At 44.0% G+C, this 18,740-nt stretch overlaps 1 protein-coding gene across 1 annotated transcript in view; it reads right to left on the bottom strand.

The window, feature by feature from the left end:
* Positions 1-18,740, bottom strand: part of RYR3 (ryanodine receptor 3) — a 572,218-nt gene that overhangs the window by 175,344 nt on the left and 378,134 nt on the right. The window contains exons 49-50 of the mRNA XM_074996957.1: positions 7,720-7,940; positions 2,406-2,496 (exon numbers count right to left, since the gene is read on the bottom strand). Coding sequence (XP_074853058.1) covers positions 2,406-2,496; positions 7,720-7,940 — 312 coding nt within the window. The remainder of the gene's footprint in view (positions 1-2,405; positions 2,497-7,719; positions 7,941-18,740) is intronic.

The following is an 18,740-nucleotide window of genomic DNA, read 5'->3' as shown; positions in this document are numbered from 1 at the left end:
GAGGCAGGACCCACACTGCCCACTTTAGGTGGTAGAATACCTGATTTGGCCAATATCTGGTGTGAGGATTACATTAGCCATCTCTTTTTTTAGGGAAGCTGGGAAGGAATTTTTCCCATATCTACATATCGGCTTGGGTGCAGTGGGGGCTTTTTTCACCTTCCCTGCAGTGGATTTCAGGAAGGACTTTGTTCACGCTTGGCATGATGTGAGGTAGGCCATATGTCAGATCTCATTATTTAAGTCTAGGGTGGATGCCCAGTGCAGGCACTCCGTAGGAAAGGTATCAGTAACTGCATAAATGGCTTGGTGCAAATTACAGCTAAACAACAGCACAGAACACTAAGAGCCAGGACCGGTGGCTGTAAACAAACTTTATGGGATCTCAGGAAACTCATCCATACTCAAGATAAGGGGTTGCCTGGCTAACTAAAACCAGAAACTGGATTACGGAAATTGCCAGACAAGAGTGAACTGGACAAGAGAAGTTCAACCTGTAAAAGTGCCTTATTGCTGGAATCATATGGAAATTTGTATTTTTCTCTTATTTATCAGTGGGGGCCTGTTCTTTTGAGGCAGATGTAACTGAGTTCTACTCTGGCAGTTTCTGTAAAGCTCTGAACAGCTATGGTGAGCAGCACGTTGACTAGCAGTTCTTAGACTGCACTAATTTGTATGAATTGTAAACAAATAAAAATGACATTAAATAAATAAATAAATATATTAAAAATATAAATGAGGTTAAATAAATAAATAGAAGTCCAAAAGGGACAATAAAGGAATTGTCTGAGGGTACATTTTGTCTAAGTGGGTCTTTTTCCTGCTTTATGGTTATTTAGAAATTTTCAATCAGCTCAACAACTGCAAGCAAAACACATTTGGTGGTCTCAATTTAATTCAAGCCAGGGCAGGTGGTATAAAACATTGGGAAAATGGCTTTGATTCATAATTTCGCATGACTCTGCATTTTTCATCAGCTGTGAAACAGTCCATGGAACAGCTATTGCACTGAAAGTACGTAATATCCTGTCTGGTGGGATAGCGTGCATGATTAGCACTTAACTCTAGATCAGAAACTGATCTTAATCACTTATTAGTAGGGCTGGTTAACAGCCAGAAATTCCATTGTATGGAAAATTTTGAAATTTTGCAGTTGTTGAACAAAAACTACAACTTTCAAAGGTTCTTACAGAGTGGGAATTCTGAAATTTCATACAGAAAAAAATCAAAACAATGCTTCATTTTGATTTTTCCAAACAAAAGTGATGAAGCTGTTTGAGCTGCTCAGAACACGAGCAGCTCTGGTTCTGCACTCTGCTTTCCAGCAGCAGATTTGACAAAATTGACATGTTCCCTTGGTGCATGTTAATTTCATTTAATTGGTATTTTCTGAAAGAAAATGCTCCATTGGAAAATTGATAATTAGCTCTACTTAGTAGCTTTGTGATCATTTCACTGTGTAATAAGGTGGGGGGGAAGAGGGAAAGAAAGAAGACTATCAAGGCCTGCCTTTGTAGTGCTCAATAATGCTCCTTCAGGTCAAAGGAGTTTTTTTTTTTTTTAAATATATATTACATATACACACTTTAACCACAAACACTTTGGTAGTGTACGTATTCTATGCAGACTCATTACAAATTAGGTAGGGGAAGGCAGAGTAATACCTAGGCTGTGCCTACACTAGCCCAAGTCTTCAAAAGGGCCATGTAAATATCCTTTTTGAAGATTGCTAATGGGGCACTAAAATGCATCTTCATCGCCTCATTAATATGCCACCGGCCGCGGACCCTCGAAATTGCCACTTTTCACTGCCACGCAGCTCATCCAGATGGGGATTCTTTTTGAAACGACCCTGTCAACTTTGAAATGCCCTTATTCCTATCTGCTGTCAGGAATAAGGGGATTTCAAAGTTCCCGGGGTCTTTGAAAAGGATCACAATATGGACAAGCCACACAGCAGTGAAAAGCGGCAATTTCAAAGAGCCGGGGCCGCCGGCATGCTAATGAGGCACTGAACATGCATTTCAGTGCATCATTAGTCATCTTCGAAATGGCGTTTTGCATGGCCATTTTGAAGATTTGGACTAGTGTAGACGTAGCCCTAGCTTTTAACTACCACTTTCAATTGTGCATTTATGTTAAGTAACAGAAAAGGTGACAGTTCCTTGAGCAAAGTCACACAACCAAGATATGCTAGACTGTTCTTGCAAGGGAAACATTTGAGAATGTATTTGTCAGTTACATTTAATAAATTTTTACCACAATATAAATCATTTCACTATGTTTAGGATTCTTTAATGTCATTACCACCACTCTCAAAAAACCCCAAACCCCATGGGGAGGACAGGTTATTTTGGAATACATTTTCTATTGAATGAACATGTATTAACTGGAAAAATATTTACCTTCAGTGGCATTTTACAGTATTGATTAAGTAAGGGCACGTCAAAAACAAGACGTCGTAATAGCTGCTGTAGCATAGAAGGACGCAAATGGCTGTAATTTAAAAAAGAAATTAATAACTGAATAAAATACATATATTTCAGTGAAATTACAATACTCAGTTGGAATCCAAGTTACTCATTTAAGATGCTCAGTAAAACAATGAATCACAGAGTGCTTGGTCCATGCAGGGGAGGATTTAATGTAGAAATACACACTACTTCCACCCCCTCTGTGCAGGGTCTGGTCATATTTTGGCAGAAAGGACAGAACTGGATTTTTCAGAATTCTTCAAGGGGCTGCAGCAGGCCAAGTGGAAAAGCTACGCTAAATGAAAAGAACGCTGTTCTAAGAGTAAGCTATGAATCTACAGGGATATGAAATAGTACTCTAGTCAGAGTGGTGAAAGCCATATGGACTGAAACTGCTCCAGGAAATGTGATATAATTACCAGAAACAAAGCTGAATTGGAAGCGAGATTGACTAAATGAACTAAGATATTTTTTCCATATTTAATTTCAATGGACTGAATCCTAGAAATCAATTCACAGCCTGAGGAAACTGGTTGATGGCTCAGGAAAAAGCACATTAGAAAACCACAGGGATGAGGCGCAAACTTCATTGCCCTTACATATAAGTGAACAATGGACAGATAAGCTGCTACTCATGGTCATGGGGGGAAAGAAAAGTGGCCTGCTAATTCCCACCCCTCCTCAGAGCTTTGGTTTTGTGGATCCATGGACAGCATGGATCAGCTGCTACTGCAAACTATGCATACATCTCCCTGTTCCATGTTCCAATGTGAAGATCAAAGCTGGTTAAAAACATAGAAAAATGGTTAATGGAAAAGGTGGTGCCATTTCCTCTCCCCTCCCACCCCACACATTTTTAGTGATATTTTTAAATGTGACAAATTTTCCCACTAGTTCTAGTGATGAGTGAACACCAGGCTGTGCGACATACACGAGTGCTCATGAAGGGTCCCAGTCTCCTGGCTCTTGTCTCTTAACATGGAAATGTGACATTTCCACTGCTTTTGAAGCTTTAATTGGCTGTGATTCTGAAAGTACACTGTTCTTAAGATATTCACTAGCACTATATTTGCCAGATATTAAAACCATTGACAGCAATTTTTATTAATAAGGTCCAATTCTGAGAGACCAGAAGTTAATTTATTGTCATACAGTACAACCCTTTAAAATACAACAAAAAGTGAGTGGATTTAATATTGACAAATGTGCTTTCATTGATTTAAGGAGATTCTTATATTTTACTAGACGAAATGTGAAAATACACAATTTAAACTATTTTGCAAAACTTCACCCACATCGTGGTTTGAGGATATGAAGGAACAAAGCTGGAAGACATGTTACTTTTGAATCAAACAAATTTCATGATGTTTGAGAGTAAGAAGCTCTAGGAATAAATGGGAGCAACCAGGGTTCCATAGCCAATACTGAAATAAATCCCCTCTAATTAGAATTATGAAGGTATTTCTGCTAAACAAGGGGCTGGTTTAAAAAAAACATTAAAAACCTTTTGTGGTTTGTAGCAAAGCCAAATCATGTGCATTGTGAACAACAAGAAGTCTTGTGGCACCTTATAGACTAACAGATATTTTGGAGCATAAGCTTTCATGGGCAAAGACACACTTCATCAGATGCATGAGTGGGTGGGGGTGGTTTCAGAGGGGTATTTAAAGAGTGGGGTCCCAGTAAGAGGGAGGGCCAGAGCTGACAAGGGCTATTCAGCAAGGTGGAAATGGCCCAGTATCAACAGTACTGATCAAAAAGCAAGTCAGATGAGACAGGGGGATGTGAGCCTTTGTCAGAGTCTAATTGGGAGCAATTAGCACCCAAAGCAGGGAATCTGCCTTTGTAAGCTGCAAGCCATTCCCAGGCTTTGTTTCATCCATGGTTAATGGAGTCAAATTTGGAAACAAATTGCAGCTCAGAGATTTCTCTCTCCATTTGATTTTTAAAATTTTTTGTTTCAGAACTGTCACCCTTAAATCTGCCACTGAATGTCCAGGGAGATTGAAGTGTTCCCCCACAGGCTTCTGTACATTATCGTTCCTGATGTCTGATTTATGTCCATTTATTCTTTTACAGAGAGACTGTCCAGTTTGGCCAATATAAATTGCAGTGGGGCATTGTTGGCACATGATGGCATATATTATATTAGTGGGGCCGTGTCTACACTAGCCAAAAACTTTGAAATGGCCATGCAAATGGCCATTTCGAAGTTTACTAATGAAGGGCTGAAATACATATTCAGCGCCTCATTAGCATGCAGGCAGCTGCGGCACTTTGAAATTGACGCGGCTCCTTCAGACAGGGCTCCTCTTCGAAAAGACCCCAGCTACTTTGAAGTACTTCGAAGTAGATGGGGTCCTTTCAAAAAGGAGCCCCATGTGGACGAGCCGCACAGTGGTGAGATGCGTCAATTTCGAAGTGCTGCAGCCGCCTGCATGCTAATATATGTATTTGAGCACTTCTTTAGTAAACTTTGAAATAGCCATTTGCATGGCCATTTCAAAGTTTTTGGCTTGTGTAGATGTAGCCTAGATGTGCAGGTAAAGGAGCCCCTGATGGTACAGTTTGGTGTTAGGTTCTGTGATGATATCATTGGTGTAAATATGTGAGCAGAGTTGGCAGCCAGGACAGTTGCAGGGGCTGGTTCCAGGCCTAGAGTCACTGGTTTGTGATTTGTAGTTGCTGGTGAGGATTTGTTTAAAGTTGGCAGGCTGTCTATAGGTGAGGACTGGCCTGCCATGGACTCCCCCGATGGTTGAAATGACAAACTGGAACGATACATAGACTGCTTCCACCAGGGTGCACAGGCAGAAATTGTGAAAAAGCGGCATTGCTTACCCCATAACCTCAGCCGTGCAGAATGCAATGCCATCAACAGCCTCAGAAACAACTCCGACATTGTCATCCAAGAGGCTGACAAGGGAGGCGCTGTTGTCATCATGAATAGGACAGACTACCAAAAGGAGGCTGCCAGGCAACTCTCCAATACTACATTCTACGGGCCCCTGTCCGAGGCTCCCACTGAGGAATACACAAAGACACTACAGCGTCTGCTCAAGGCCATCCCTATAACAACACAGGGACAGGTTTACACAGACACACCCCTTGAATCCAAACCAGGTTTATTCTACCAGCTACCCAAGATCCATAAACCTGGGAATCCCGGACAGTCCATCATCTCAGACATTGGCACCCTCACCACAGGATTGTCTGGATATGTGGACTCTCTACTTAGACCCTATGCTACCAGCACCCCCAGCTTTCTTTGAGATACCACTGAAATCCTCAGAAAACTACAGTCCATTGGTGACCTTCCTGAAAACACCATCCTGGCCACCATGGATGTAGAGGCCCTTTACACCAATATCCCACATGAAGATGGACTCCAAGCTGTTAGGATTATTATCCCTGATGACATCGAGGCAAAAATGGTGGCGGAGTTTTGTGACTTTGTCTTCACCCACAACTATTTCAGATTTGGGGATAAATTATACCTTCAAATCAGTGGTACTGCTATGGGCACCTGCATGACCCTGCAGTATGTCAACATTTTTATGGCTGACCTGGAGCAACGCTTTTCTCAGTTCTCATCCCCTAGTGCCCCTCCTCTACCTGTGCTATATTGATGACATCTTCATCATCTGGATCCATAGGAAGGAGGCTCTTGAAGAGTTCCACTGTGATTTCAACAGTTTCCACTCCACCATCAACCTTAGCCTAGACCAGTCCACACGAGAAATTCACTTCCTGGACACTACTGTATAGATAAGTGATGGTCACATAAATATCATTCTATACTGAAAACCCACGGACCACAATGCTTATCTACACGCCTCCAGTTTCCATCCAGGGCATACTATGTGATCCATTGTTTACAGCCAGGCACTAAGGTGCAACTGCATTTGCTCTGATCCATCAGACAGAGACAAACATCTACAACACCTTTACCAAGCTTTCCTCAAACTACAATACCCACCTAAGGAAGTGAGGAAACAGATTGATAGAGCCAGATGGGTACCCAGAAGCCACCTGCTACAAGACAGGCCTCGCAAGGAAAACAAGAGAACACCACTGACCATCACATAGAGCCCTCACCTAAGGCCTCTTCAACGCATCATCAGTGATCTGCAACCCATCCTGAACAATGATCTTTTACTCTCACAGACCTTGGGAGGCAGGCCTGTCCTCGCCTATAGACAGCCTGCCAACCTTAAACAAATCCTCACCAGACACTACAAATCACAAACCAGTGACTCTAGGCCTGGAACCAGCCCCTGCAACAGTCCTCGCTGCCAACTCTGCTCTCATATCTACACCAGTGACATCATCACAGGACCTAACACCAACTATGCCATCAGGGGCTCCTTTCCCTGCACATCTACTAATATAATACATGCCATCATGTGCCAGCAATGCCCCACTGCAATTTACATTGGCCAAACTGGACAGTCTCTCTGTAGAAAAATAAATGGACATAAATCAGACATCAGGAACAGTAATGTACAGACTCCTGTGGGGGAACACTTCAATCTCCCTGGACATTCAGTGGCAGATTTAAGGGTGACAGTTCCGAAACGAAAAAAATTTAAAAATCAAATGGAGAGAGAAATCTCTGAGCTGCAATTTATTTGCAAATTTGACTCCATTAACCATGGATTAAACAAAGACTGGGAACAGCTCGCAGCTTACAAAGGCAGTTTCCCTGCTTTGGGTACTAACATCTCCCCATTAGACTCTGACAAAGGCTCACATCCCCGTCTGATCTGGCTTGTTTTTTCCTCTTTTGATAAGTAATATTGATACTGGGCCATTTCCACCTTGCTGAATAGCCCTTGTCAGCTCTGGCCTTCCCTCTTACTGGGACCCCACTCTTTAAATACCCCTCTGAAACCACCCCCACCCACTCATGCATCTGATGAAGTGTGCCTTTGCCCATGAAAGCATATGCTCCAAAATATCTGTTAGTCTATAAAGTGCCACAAGACTTCTTGTTGTTCTCAAAGCTACAGACTAACAGGGCTACCACTTTGATCCATGTGCACTGCATGATCCTTTAGCATAAGACCAACAACATCTTTTTAAAAAATATATTTTCAACTTTCCAATAATTTACTGTATTTCCACAAACTACATTCACATTCTATATGATTCAAAGAAAACAAAATTACTTTATTACAATGAACATGCTCTGTTCAATACCTAATAGTGAACAAAACAATTTACAGACTTGCATCATACTCACTGGCATACAGCAAGCAAGCATTCTTCAATAGTATCTCTCTGTGCTTTTGTAAGGGACCGCCCCTTGGATAGTCTATATATTGTGTGAAGCATTGAATCAATCAGAGAAGCATAATGCTCCGTTCCAGAAAAGAGGGGAGCACATCTTGTTAGTAACGGAAGCACAGATGAACAAATGTATCTATTTAGTGCAAGAGCTGCCTCCGTGGTGCTCAGAGATACCTGCATAAAAGTAACATACAACTGTCAATCCCTTATGGAATCACATATTTTTAAGTAAAAATGCTCTAAAATATGCACAATGTTCCATTTCCCAAAGTGTCACGCTACCAATTATGCTTAAATTGTGAATTTATCATTTTAGTATCCTCAACAATTTTAATGCCTAAAGTATTCTTCAGCTGTATCTGTGTGTCAGTTTGAGAAAACTCCATCTTAGGTATGTCTACACTAGAGCAAACTGTCAACAGAGCCAATCGAAAGAGCAATCTGCTGTATCAACAGAGAGCAGCCAGGCTGCCTGGCCACTCTCTTGGCAAAACCACCAACCAGAAGCACAGCAGACAGGGCTGCCCGGTGTCCCGGAAGCCCTGTCTGTCAACAGAAGGCTTTCAGACTGGCTTTCTATTGACAGAGCCCTTCTGTTTCATGGGGGAGTGGCAGAACAGTGTTAGCAAAAGAGCCATGTTCTGTCAATTTAGTTAACAGAATGCCTCAGGAATATGGACACTCCCCTGGTTTTGTCAACAAAACTCTCTGGAGTAGACATAACCTTAAAGTGTTTAGGAAATATGAAAAATCAGAAATAGGGCTAATCACTGGAACAGGATTCAAAGAGGAACATGTTTATGCTGTGAAGAAGTGTTAATGTCTGCCTGTGTTCTGGCCAGTGGCGGCTCCCTACACAGGTAACTCCTGAGAGAAGCACAAATAATCTGTGGCTGTGTTCAAGCGATGGTTGTTGTATGATCAAAAGACATTTGTGCAGTTTACATCCACTAAGCCCTGAACCAAACCTAAGATTATTCCCTCCCTATTTCTCAAAGAACATTTGCAGCCTCGCCTTTAGTGCCCTGATTTTGTGGCATTAAAATGTTACCTCTCACATACGGTGGTTTGGGTTCTCTAATGGTTCTTTGCTAGAATTTAGACCCAAAACTACAGTATAGCTTTGAACCTTGCCTAATGTTACATTCAGGTAAAGTTATGACAGTGACATGAACAAAACCAAAATAAAGGCACTTGACTACATACTTGACCTGCTGAAATCAGAGATGGAAGTCCAAAGTATGTAACATAATGCCTTTAGCCTCAGACCTAAGGCCATGTCTACATTACCCATTATGTCACTCAGGGATATGATGACCCCACTGACTTCGGCGGCTGCAGCAGCAGCAGCAGCAGAGGAGCCAGCAAGTGATTAAGAAGGCCTGGGGGGTCACTTGGAAGAACAGGCAGAGTGGCAACAGAGCCCCACAGCCGGGGCTAGGAACATAGCCCTGCAGGAATGCATTGAGCCCAGCAGCAGCCAGGCTGCACTCCCAGACCATGCTGCTGGCTGAAGGGCTCTGCAGCCATCCTGCCTCTTTCCCTGAGTGCATCCCCCCGTCCGTGCTGGTGCTGCCAGATGTAGGGCTTCACTCTGGTGGTAGCAGAGGGACTGACATTGACTGTGTGGAGTGGCACTTGGGTGAAGAAGTGGGGTGTATGTAGACCCCTGGGAGCATAGCCTCATGGGAGTGCACAACCCCATGGCAGTCAGACTGTGCTTCTGACCCCTGCCACTGTCTGTGGGGGTGCACTCTTGCCCCCTGAGCATGTGGCTGCACAGTCACTCTTGTGTCTTTCCCTGCACATTTCTCCATCCCCACTTTTCTCTCTCCTTTCTTCCTACCTCCCTGAGCTTGCAACACACTGGAAGCTCTGGGAGGGTGAGGGAGTAGTGGTTGGAGTGTTGTGAGGGTGGCTCTTCCCCACAATTGCTCCAGCCCAGTGGGATGCCAGAACACAGATAGTGCCATAGTATAGAAGTCTGGAACATAGAAGTCCAGACCATGGAAGTTGAACCTGTAACACACAGGTATGTAGGACTGTAATGGGGCCAAAAACATTTGAATCTTTTATGCAATTGCAAAATATTTTTCCTACTCTGTGCTCAACAAAAGAATGCAATTCAGAGAAAAATGAGGGGTGGTTTCTGCTGGTAAGCAAACACTCTGTGGCAAGCTGCTGGGTTTCAATTGCCGCACTATTTCTGCTCCACAACCAATGTGAGCTACAGCATTGCTGAAAAAACTCTAAATAGCCTTTCAGGCTTTTGTAGTCTTATGTTAGAAAGACAACTTTTAAAATTAAAACCATATGGTATTAAGAAAAGTATACCTACTCATAATAGGTGTTAACTTTCAATACTAGAATTATTTTTATGAGAAGTTAAATGCCAGACACGGTACAGATGCATGTATGGATCAAGGCTGTCCTGTAGGCTGAATCTTACATTCCTAAATCCAAATGGACAAATGGAATAAGATGGATTTCAATCCCACACAGTAGCTACCATCAGTGTTCCCTGTAAGCTGTGAGCATGGGTGGCCACTCGTGAGAAATTCAAATGCCTCCCAGTTGATTAGCAGGTATCTGCAGATCCATGTGCTGTTTGTACTCGTGATGCACATTTGAACATGCCTTAGTGCACATAAAATGTTTATTTCACATGTAGATGAAAAAACCCACGCAAGCATGAAAAAGATTAAAGGGAACATTGACTACCATTACCCAAGCATTAAAAAAAATTTAAAATGAAAGGCTTTGAATATTTTTACTTTGTTTTTCTTACCTCTTTTTGATACTGGTCACATTTTGACTTACTGATATGGAACCTGAGTTTCTGGGTAAATCCTTTGGCCTTTATTTGGCATTTACTTAAATGAACAGTCCTGTTGAAGTCAAGGGCTCTAATTTATGTAAGAATTATTCATATGAGTAAGAACTAGCAGAATCAGGCCCCTAACTACAAAAGCAGGAAACTCTTGTAACTCTCAACTACCCAAAAAAGAGTCAACTTTCCAGGCACTGTTACTAATCTGAGAAAGAAAAAAAAGTTACTCACCATTGTAACTACTGCTGATGTGTAACTGCTGTGTGTACTGCTGTGTGTAACTACTGCTGATGTGATCAAAATGTGTTGATTGTATCTATTCTTAGCAGATGTGCACGTGATGCTGGAAAATTACCTGGCTACTGTCGGGTTGGCGGTGGAGCCCCATGGAGTGATGCTGGTGCCACACATTATATATTACCCTGCCAACCCAACCATGCCTCAGTTCCTTCTTCTCAGCTACTCCAAAAGTGGGCAAGGAGGGTAGATATGGAAGAGATAGAACAACAGCTACGAATGTGAGTAACTTATTTGTTCTTAAGCTGTGTCTCCACTATGAGATGCATTCAAATATATTAAGGACAGTTTTGTAACTCTGAAATTTATACATTGGATTTTGACTATCCTCACCTCCCCACGTGCTCCTCACAAAGTCAACTTGTCGATGCCATGCACAATGGCAAACATCGACTGTTGCAGTAGTGTACTTTGAGAACCTATCCCACAGTTCCCTCATCCCTGTAGCATTCTGGGTATGCTCGCTGGTCTTTGACATCACCTTCCCATATTTCATTTTCCTCATTCCCCTCCTGCGGTAAGAAAATGCTCATTTCTCCCATTGGAAGGAAGGAAAAGTAGGGCAGCCACATAGATGGCAAAAAAGTTTAGAGATTTCTTTTTTCAGGAGCTGAATTCTCAACTGGCCATCCACTGAATGTCCCCCCTCCTGTACTTGAATCAGATCCCTGAAAATCATACAGGGACCCTGAAAAGCTCAAAGAAAGAGAAGATAGGAAAATTTTTGAAAAAGAGTTGCTGATGGGGGAGGATCTTTCACTTTCCGGTACACTATAAGGCTTCTGTGCACAGGCTGTGATCTCAACTGGCCATCCACTGAGTGTCCCTCACTCCCACAATTGTATTCGACCCCTGAAAATAACACCGGGACCTCGACTGTATTCTTAAAGTTAGGAGAAAGCGGATAAAGATGTCGAGGAAAAAAGATTTGTGTCTTCCCTCTTCATTACACAGAAATTGCCAGTGAAAATCTCATACATTGAACTTATAATGGAAACAGGAATCTCAACTTACCAGCTCTCCTGGGCTTTTTGGGGGGGTCAAAGCATGAAGTCAGATAGAACAGAAATATCAAAGCAGCAGGTGTCTGCAATGGACAGCGAGCTCCTGAAAACATCTGGCCCGGGGTGTGTGACTGTGTGCGCGTGCGGTGGTCTGCAGCTGCAGAGTTCCATTGACATGTTCAAGTAATTGAAGTAGTCTCCTCAGCTATCTTAGCTTCCTGGGGAGATTTCCCCCCAGTGGCAGCAAGTTCCCAAGTATCTTAGCCACCAGGGGACACTTCCCTCCTGAATATCATAGTTGTGGGGGAGACTCCCCCTGGCGGTTGCAAGAGCCCGAATATCTTAACTGCTGGGCAACACTGCCTCCCAGTGGCAGCAAGCCCCGAAAATTCTTTCACACCCTGAGAACCCAAAAGCGGGGGAAGCCAGGACTTGGTGCTGCCTGGCAGAATGGTCAGCACCGAATAGCAGGCACATCCTTTTATTGGTTTGGGGGCTACCCTGCGATGTGGCTGAGCATGGGAAAGACCCCAACTGCATGGTGCCTGCAGGGGAAGGAGCAGGGTTCGTGCACAAACGTAAACCACTGAGGAGAAGCTTCTCAGCCTCTTATACAAGCACGACCCGCAGCACAGCCTTTTTGCCACATAGTGTGGGAGGGCAGCAGCTGGCGCCAAGCAGTGCAGAAAAAAATAACAAGTGTAGAGACAGAACCACAAACTCCCTGCAGGAGCTATTGGTAATGGGTAGATGCGCTCACAGTGCTAATACTGAAGAAAGACCAATGTTGCTCAGGCTCTCATACAAATATGAGCCCACAGCCACAGGCCTCCTAGTCCCATTTTGAAAAATATGGTGTTCCTGTTACCTAATTCTGGCGCACCTAGAGAGCAGTGGCCAGAGCGGAGCACTGAGGGGTATTGTGGGTTACATACAGGACACCTCTGGAGGCTAATGAATTTGATTTTAAGATGTGGTGTTTCCATACCGGCCTTTAATCAAAATTTTGAATTTGAGCTTGACGTTCTACCCATCAGGTAACGACAATATTGTAATCTCAGTATTAGTGCTCCTTAAACTGAGCTAATAGTATTTAAAGTGAAGACCATCACATGGTGCTATCGAGCTAACTGCCTTAAATTCGAATTTATTTCGTATTGTAGATGAAGTCTTAAGAATAGAGATGAGTAAGCACTCAAAGTAGTTACAAGTCTTACCCAGGAGAAGGAGTCAGGGTCACCACAGGGCTGACCCAAGTACCATGGTACCAAAGGCTGCATCACGTCTAGACTGTTGCATGATGGCACAGTACAACATGAAGGTATGCACCAAACACCATATCACGACCTTACTGGTTTTCTTAAGAGGAACGTAAGCCAGGACAGCAGCCAAAGAGGCCTGTGCTCATGTAGAATGCACTGAGTGAGGCAGCAGGGAAACCTTGGTGAGATCATAGCACATGCAGATGCACACATAATCCAGGAGGAGATGCACTGTGATGAGCCTGAGAATCCCTTCATATGGTCCGCCACTGCCACAAATACTTTAGAAGATTTGCAAGAGGGCTTCGTCCAGTCAACGTAAAATGCAAGAGTCTCCCTACCATGAAGGGATTCCAGCCTTTGTTCCTGTGAACATGAAGGAAAATGTTCTGACCAATGTGGAATCACTTGTGGGAGGAAAGCTTAAGTGAGCAGAGCTAGACCTTTTCCTTTGAGGAAGACAGTGTGAAGGGGGGTCCAATGCAAGGGTGCAGAGCTCCAACACCCATCTGGCAGAGGTGATGGCAACCAGACAAGGTACCTTCCATGACAGGCAGATCAACAAAGATGTGGCCAAGGGCTCAAAGGGGGGAACCATGAGTGCCATGAGGATCAGGTTTAGGTCCCAAGCAGGTACAGAGCACTGAACCAGGTGGTGGAATCTATCCATACTCTTGAGGAAGCAACCAGATAGGGTGCTCGTGAAAATGGAGCATCTGGCTTCGCTAGGTAGAAAGCCAAAATAGCTGCCAGATGGACTGACAATGAGGAAGCTGCCAGGCTCTATTGCTCCTGAGATAATAAGTACTCCAGCACCTGAGGGATAGATGCTGATAAAGGTGCTAGGTTATGCTGGAGATGACAATAAGAGAAGTGATTTCACACAGCCAGATATGTAAGCCTAGTGGAAAGCTTTCTATGGCTGAGGAGGATATGGCAGACCTGTTCCAAGCAAGCCTGTCCAGTGGGGTTTATCCACAAAGACACAGTGTCACGAGATGAAGGGAGTGAAGGTCTGGGTGATGGAGACAAACACGGTCTTGCACGATGAGGTCCAGAAACAGGGGGAACAGAATGGGTTGCTGCACCAACAATTCTAGGAGGGTGAGGTACCAGCGCTGGCCTGCGCAAGCTAAAACTATCAGGATAACATTTGCCCTGTCCCTGTAGCACTTGAGAAGCACTTCAGGAAACAGTGGAAATGTGGCAGGGGAAGACATACAACAGTTCTGACCGCCAAAGGATCAGGAATGTGTCTGTTAGGGAGCTTGGGCTGCAGGTCTGAAATAAGCAGCATTGTGGGGATGTCTGATTGCTCCAGGTAGTGAGGAGATCTGGCAGATGGACCACTCATGAGCAAAGAAACAGCAGCTAGGGAGTTCTGACAGCTGGTTCTGGATCCCCAGGAGGTATGAGGCTTTCAGGTGAATAGACTGAGCTATCCATAATTCCCACAGACAAAGGGATTCAAAGCACAGAGGAGATGACTGGGCTTCATTCTGTTTATTGATATAGTACACCATAGTCAGATTGTCTGTTATGATGGCCATGCACTGTTCCCAGATGTGGGTTGGAAAAGCAAGGCACATGAGGTGGAATGCTTGGAGCTCATAAATGTTGACGGGAAGGAGAAGCTCCTCTGCCATTCACAAATTGCTTAAGCGTTGAGATGTCCTTGGTTGGCCTCCCAACCCAAAGTGGATGCTGGGGATCATGAAGAGGAACACCAACCAATACAGATCAAGGGTGCAGCCATCACTGGCAGGCATGAATGATATGGCAGGGCACCAGGATGATGATGCTGTCCCATCCTGGATGGTATGTTGACACCAGCCAAGCCTGGATGGGATGAAGGTGGAGTTTGGTAAATGGGATGACATACACCATGTCACCCAGGAGCATGAGGCATGTTCTGGCCATGGTTACTGGGAAGGCAGAAAGAAACATCAGGATCTGGGTCAATGTCATGAAGCATTGTTCCAGCAGAAATGCTCTGGCCCTGGTGGTGTTGAACACTGCCTTGATGAACTCAATCCTTTGTGTGGGAATGAGAGTTGACTTCCCAGGGTTGAGTTATATGCTTAACCTCTTGAGAGGTGTCCTGGTAAAGGTGACATGAACTTCCACTTGGTGACAGGAATGGCCCCATAGAAGCCAATTATCCAGGTAGGGGTAAACCTGGACCCCAAGACCTCAAGGAAAGCTGCCATCACCACCACCATATATTTGGGTAAACATCCAGGCACCACAGCACGCCCAAAAGGAAAGGCTGTTAACTGGAGCCAGAACCAGAAACTGGAGGTACTGTCTGTAGGAAGGATTGATTGCAATAAGAAAGTATCATCAGTAAACTCAAGGGAGGCATACCAATCCCCCAGATCATCAGAGGTTGAAGCCGAGGGTCACATTGCACTGGAGGTCCTGCAGAGAAAGCCTTGTAAGTCCATCCAGGGAGAGCCCACGATAGAAGTCCTGACTGGGCAGGAATTTGAAGAAGCCACCCGGGGGTGGGGGACGTACTGCCTCCTGTGCATCCTCTGACTCCCTCTGTATGTAGGGTGAAGTGCCTAACTAGGCCTCAGGAAGGAGTGTTGGTCCCTGATCTTGAGGTGGAGGATGGCTGACTGCCACCTCTGGCACTTGGGACTTGGAAGAGGCTAGTTGGGACTGGGGTGGGCAACCTACCTTCAGATTGATGGAACACACAGTGTCCAAAACTGCCTTGGGGGCAAACACTGCAGAGTCCCCAGGTTTCTGAGCAGAAATAACAGAAGCTTCCCTGAATGAAGAGGGACAGCCCACCCAAGAAGGCCACAATTGGGCAGAGTCAGTTTGATAGGTAGTACCATGTGGTGTGATGAAGACTGACATTGGGACCTGGGCAGCAAACTGTGCCTGCACCAAGACCGGCAATGCAATCATGACTGATACCTTGTTGAAGGCCAGTGCTAAAGTGAGACTGCTAACTTCAAGATACACCATCGAGGCGAGAACCCATGCTCTGTACAGTGGTGCTGCTCTGAGGGTTGGTGACAAGATGAACCCTTAGGTTCAGAAGAACAGTGACAAGAATGAGAAGAACAAGAATTTTGGCACCAATGTCACCTGCAGAACCAGAAATCTAGCAATGCCGGAACTATGATTTCCCAGTGATGGTCACTTTGAGGACAGTTGACCCACCCTGACAAACCTGAAGTTGATCAGGACTTGCTTGCCAGGAGCACCCTGAAGCAGGAACAGCTCTGAAGGGACCAGCTGAGGGAGCGAAGCTGTGAGTGCGACTGACACCACAAGTCAGAATGAGAGTGATCTGTGTAACCACACTGGGACTCCAAGTAGGGAGGCGTTGGGGCCAGAACAGGTGGGCCCATGATGGCTGGCTTGCTGTGAAGGAGGGTGTCCCAGGAGAAGAACGAAGTCATCTCAGTGAGGTCCAAAGTGGCCTCGAAAATGAATGGTGTGGAGGATGGGCTGACCACCAGTGGTTCACTATTCAGTGAGTCCAAGAGAACAGGATTCGGTGCACAGAAGGAGTTTGGCATGTTACTGGCGAAGTCTGTCAAGACTTGTAGTTGAAGGTGTAGGTGAAACAGGAAGTGCCACCTGTGTTGATGCCGAGGACTTGGCCACCATAAGAGCCCAAATGGCGCTCAGTGGGAGCCTTTGGAGACTGCCAATGCCAAGAAAAGTCCTTTGGCACTGGTCCTGGAATCAAAGAAGGTGCACTGCTCAGCAGAGCACTTGGTGCTGACTCATATCTTTAAGGCCAAAGAGTAGATTCCATCAGGAGCTGCTTCAGGTGAGAGTCCCATTCCTTTCTGGTACGAGGCTTGAAAGCTATGCAGATCTTGCATTTATCAGCTTGATGGGCTTCCCGCAAGTGTTGGAGACACACGTTGGGGGTGGGGGGTGTCACTCCCTGGCATAGACTTGAGACAAGATGTGCAGGGTTTGAAGCCCTGGAACTTTGGCATGTCCCAGGTCCTGCAAGGGATGCAGAGTGGCAGGGAGGGGAAGGGGAAACCTCTTCATCTCCCACTGCTAACTCAAACTACTAACTAATGACAGCTGAGTACAACTATTTATTTAAACAAAAAAACTATATGCGCTAGGGACACGTGGTGCTTGCCAAGCAAGATAGCCACAAGTCCAAAAGTGGTCACTGGTGGTAAGACAGAACTGAGGGGCAGTCAGCACAATGTATAGCATCTAGGGTTAAGCTTCTGGCAGCCATGCACACAACGCATGCACACCTACTTAAAATAGATATGAGCAAGCACGTAAAGAAGAATTATGACCTACCTCAGAAACTTAATAATATCAAGAGCTCAGTTATTTTGATGACTGTAATACTATCATTACTTGAGTTATGCACTTGGATTTAATATCAAACTCTACACACTGTTTCAATTACACATATGTATTAACAGAAACCAGTGCAATTTTTGTAAAAAAATAAAAATAAAAAAAGGGGAGGGAGCCATTACTCAGCCATTCCTTCCCCCTCACCCCACCAGCCAATCCACATCTGGGGCTGCTGAGGTGCTGGTACTCAGTACCGGCAAGTACCAGCACTGAAAAAAAAACACAAAAAAAACCACTATCTAGATTGTTAAATTTCTCAGCTGGTCTTTGATCCCATACTTCCCCCTCTGTTCTCTAGTTGGCTCATTATTATGTTATGCAGTCATAATGGCCGGCCAACATGTTAAATAAGCATTTTTACAACTTTAAAATTATTAGCTATTGTTTTTCTTATGTACCATACTCACACTTCTGGAATCTTGAATTATTTAAAAAATTGTGAAGTGTAAAATCCTGGCCCTACTGAATTTGGGAGTTTTGCCCTTGACTTCAACAGGATTTCACCCCAGATGTATGTACTTGTATTGCAACAAAATTATTATCCTATGCTTTTACTCTTGCTCGAAAAACTAATAATGATAATGAGAAAGCAGAGAAAAAAATTACATTTATGTTTCAAGAGTGGGAGAATTCTTATAGTCAGTTTATCCCCCTCAGTATGGCCATAACAAAAACTATTTAATGCTTTATACAACAGCAGAGATATCAACACAGACTAGAGACACTCTCTCTTAATAGACCAAATCTTGATATTCTTAATTTTTTATTCAGTCTTCATTAGTCTAACTGCGTGACCAAGTAAGAAAAATTATCCACGAACATAATGGCAGTTCTCTTTCCCCCACAATTATGGTTTCTGATGGGGATGGAAAAATAAATCTTTATGTTCATTATGCATGCTAATAAATTGGTGATCTACAGATTGAGTACTGTCCATTATATTATTCAGTTCCTCAGAGACCTTATCAACTCTAAAATACAGACTCAGTGGAAGAATAATAATGTCACAACTGGAAATTAATTGTGTCAGTGGCAGTCTCTCATATTCTCAGCAACATCTATAGGTTGGATCTCACCTCCCTGGTCTGGCACCCTCAAGAACTCTTCTCTCTAAAGAAAGAGGAATCGATTTCTTTTAAATTTTATATCATCATCCATGGTTCTTTTTTCTGCAAAGAGGTTATAATAGCCATATCCAATAATAGTCTGACACCTT

This window comes from Carettochelys insculpta, chromosome 6 (assembly GCF_033958435.1).
Source record: "Carettochelys insculpta isolate YL-2023 chromosome 6, ASM3395843v1, whole genome shotgun sequence".
Classification (NCBI taxonomy): Eukaryota; Metazoa; Chordata; order Testudines; family Carettochelyidae; genus Carettochelys; species Carettochelys insculpta.
This window is presented reverse-complemented; position numbering and strand designations above follow the sequence as displayed.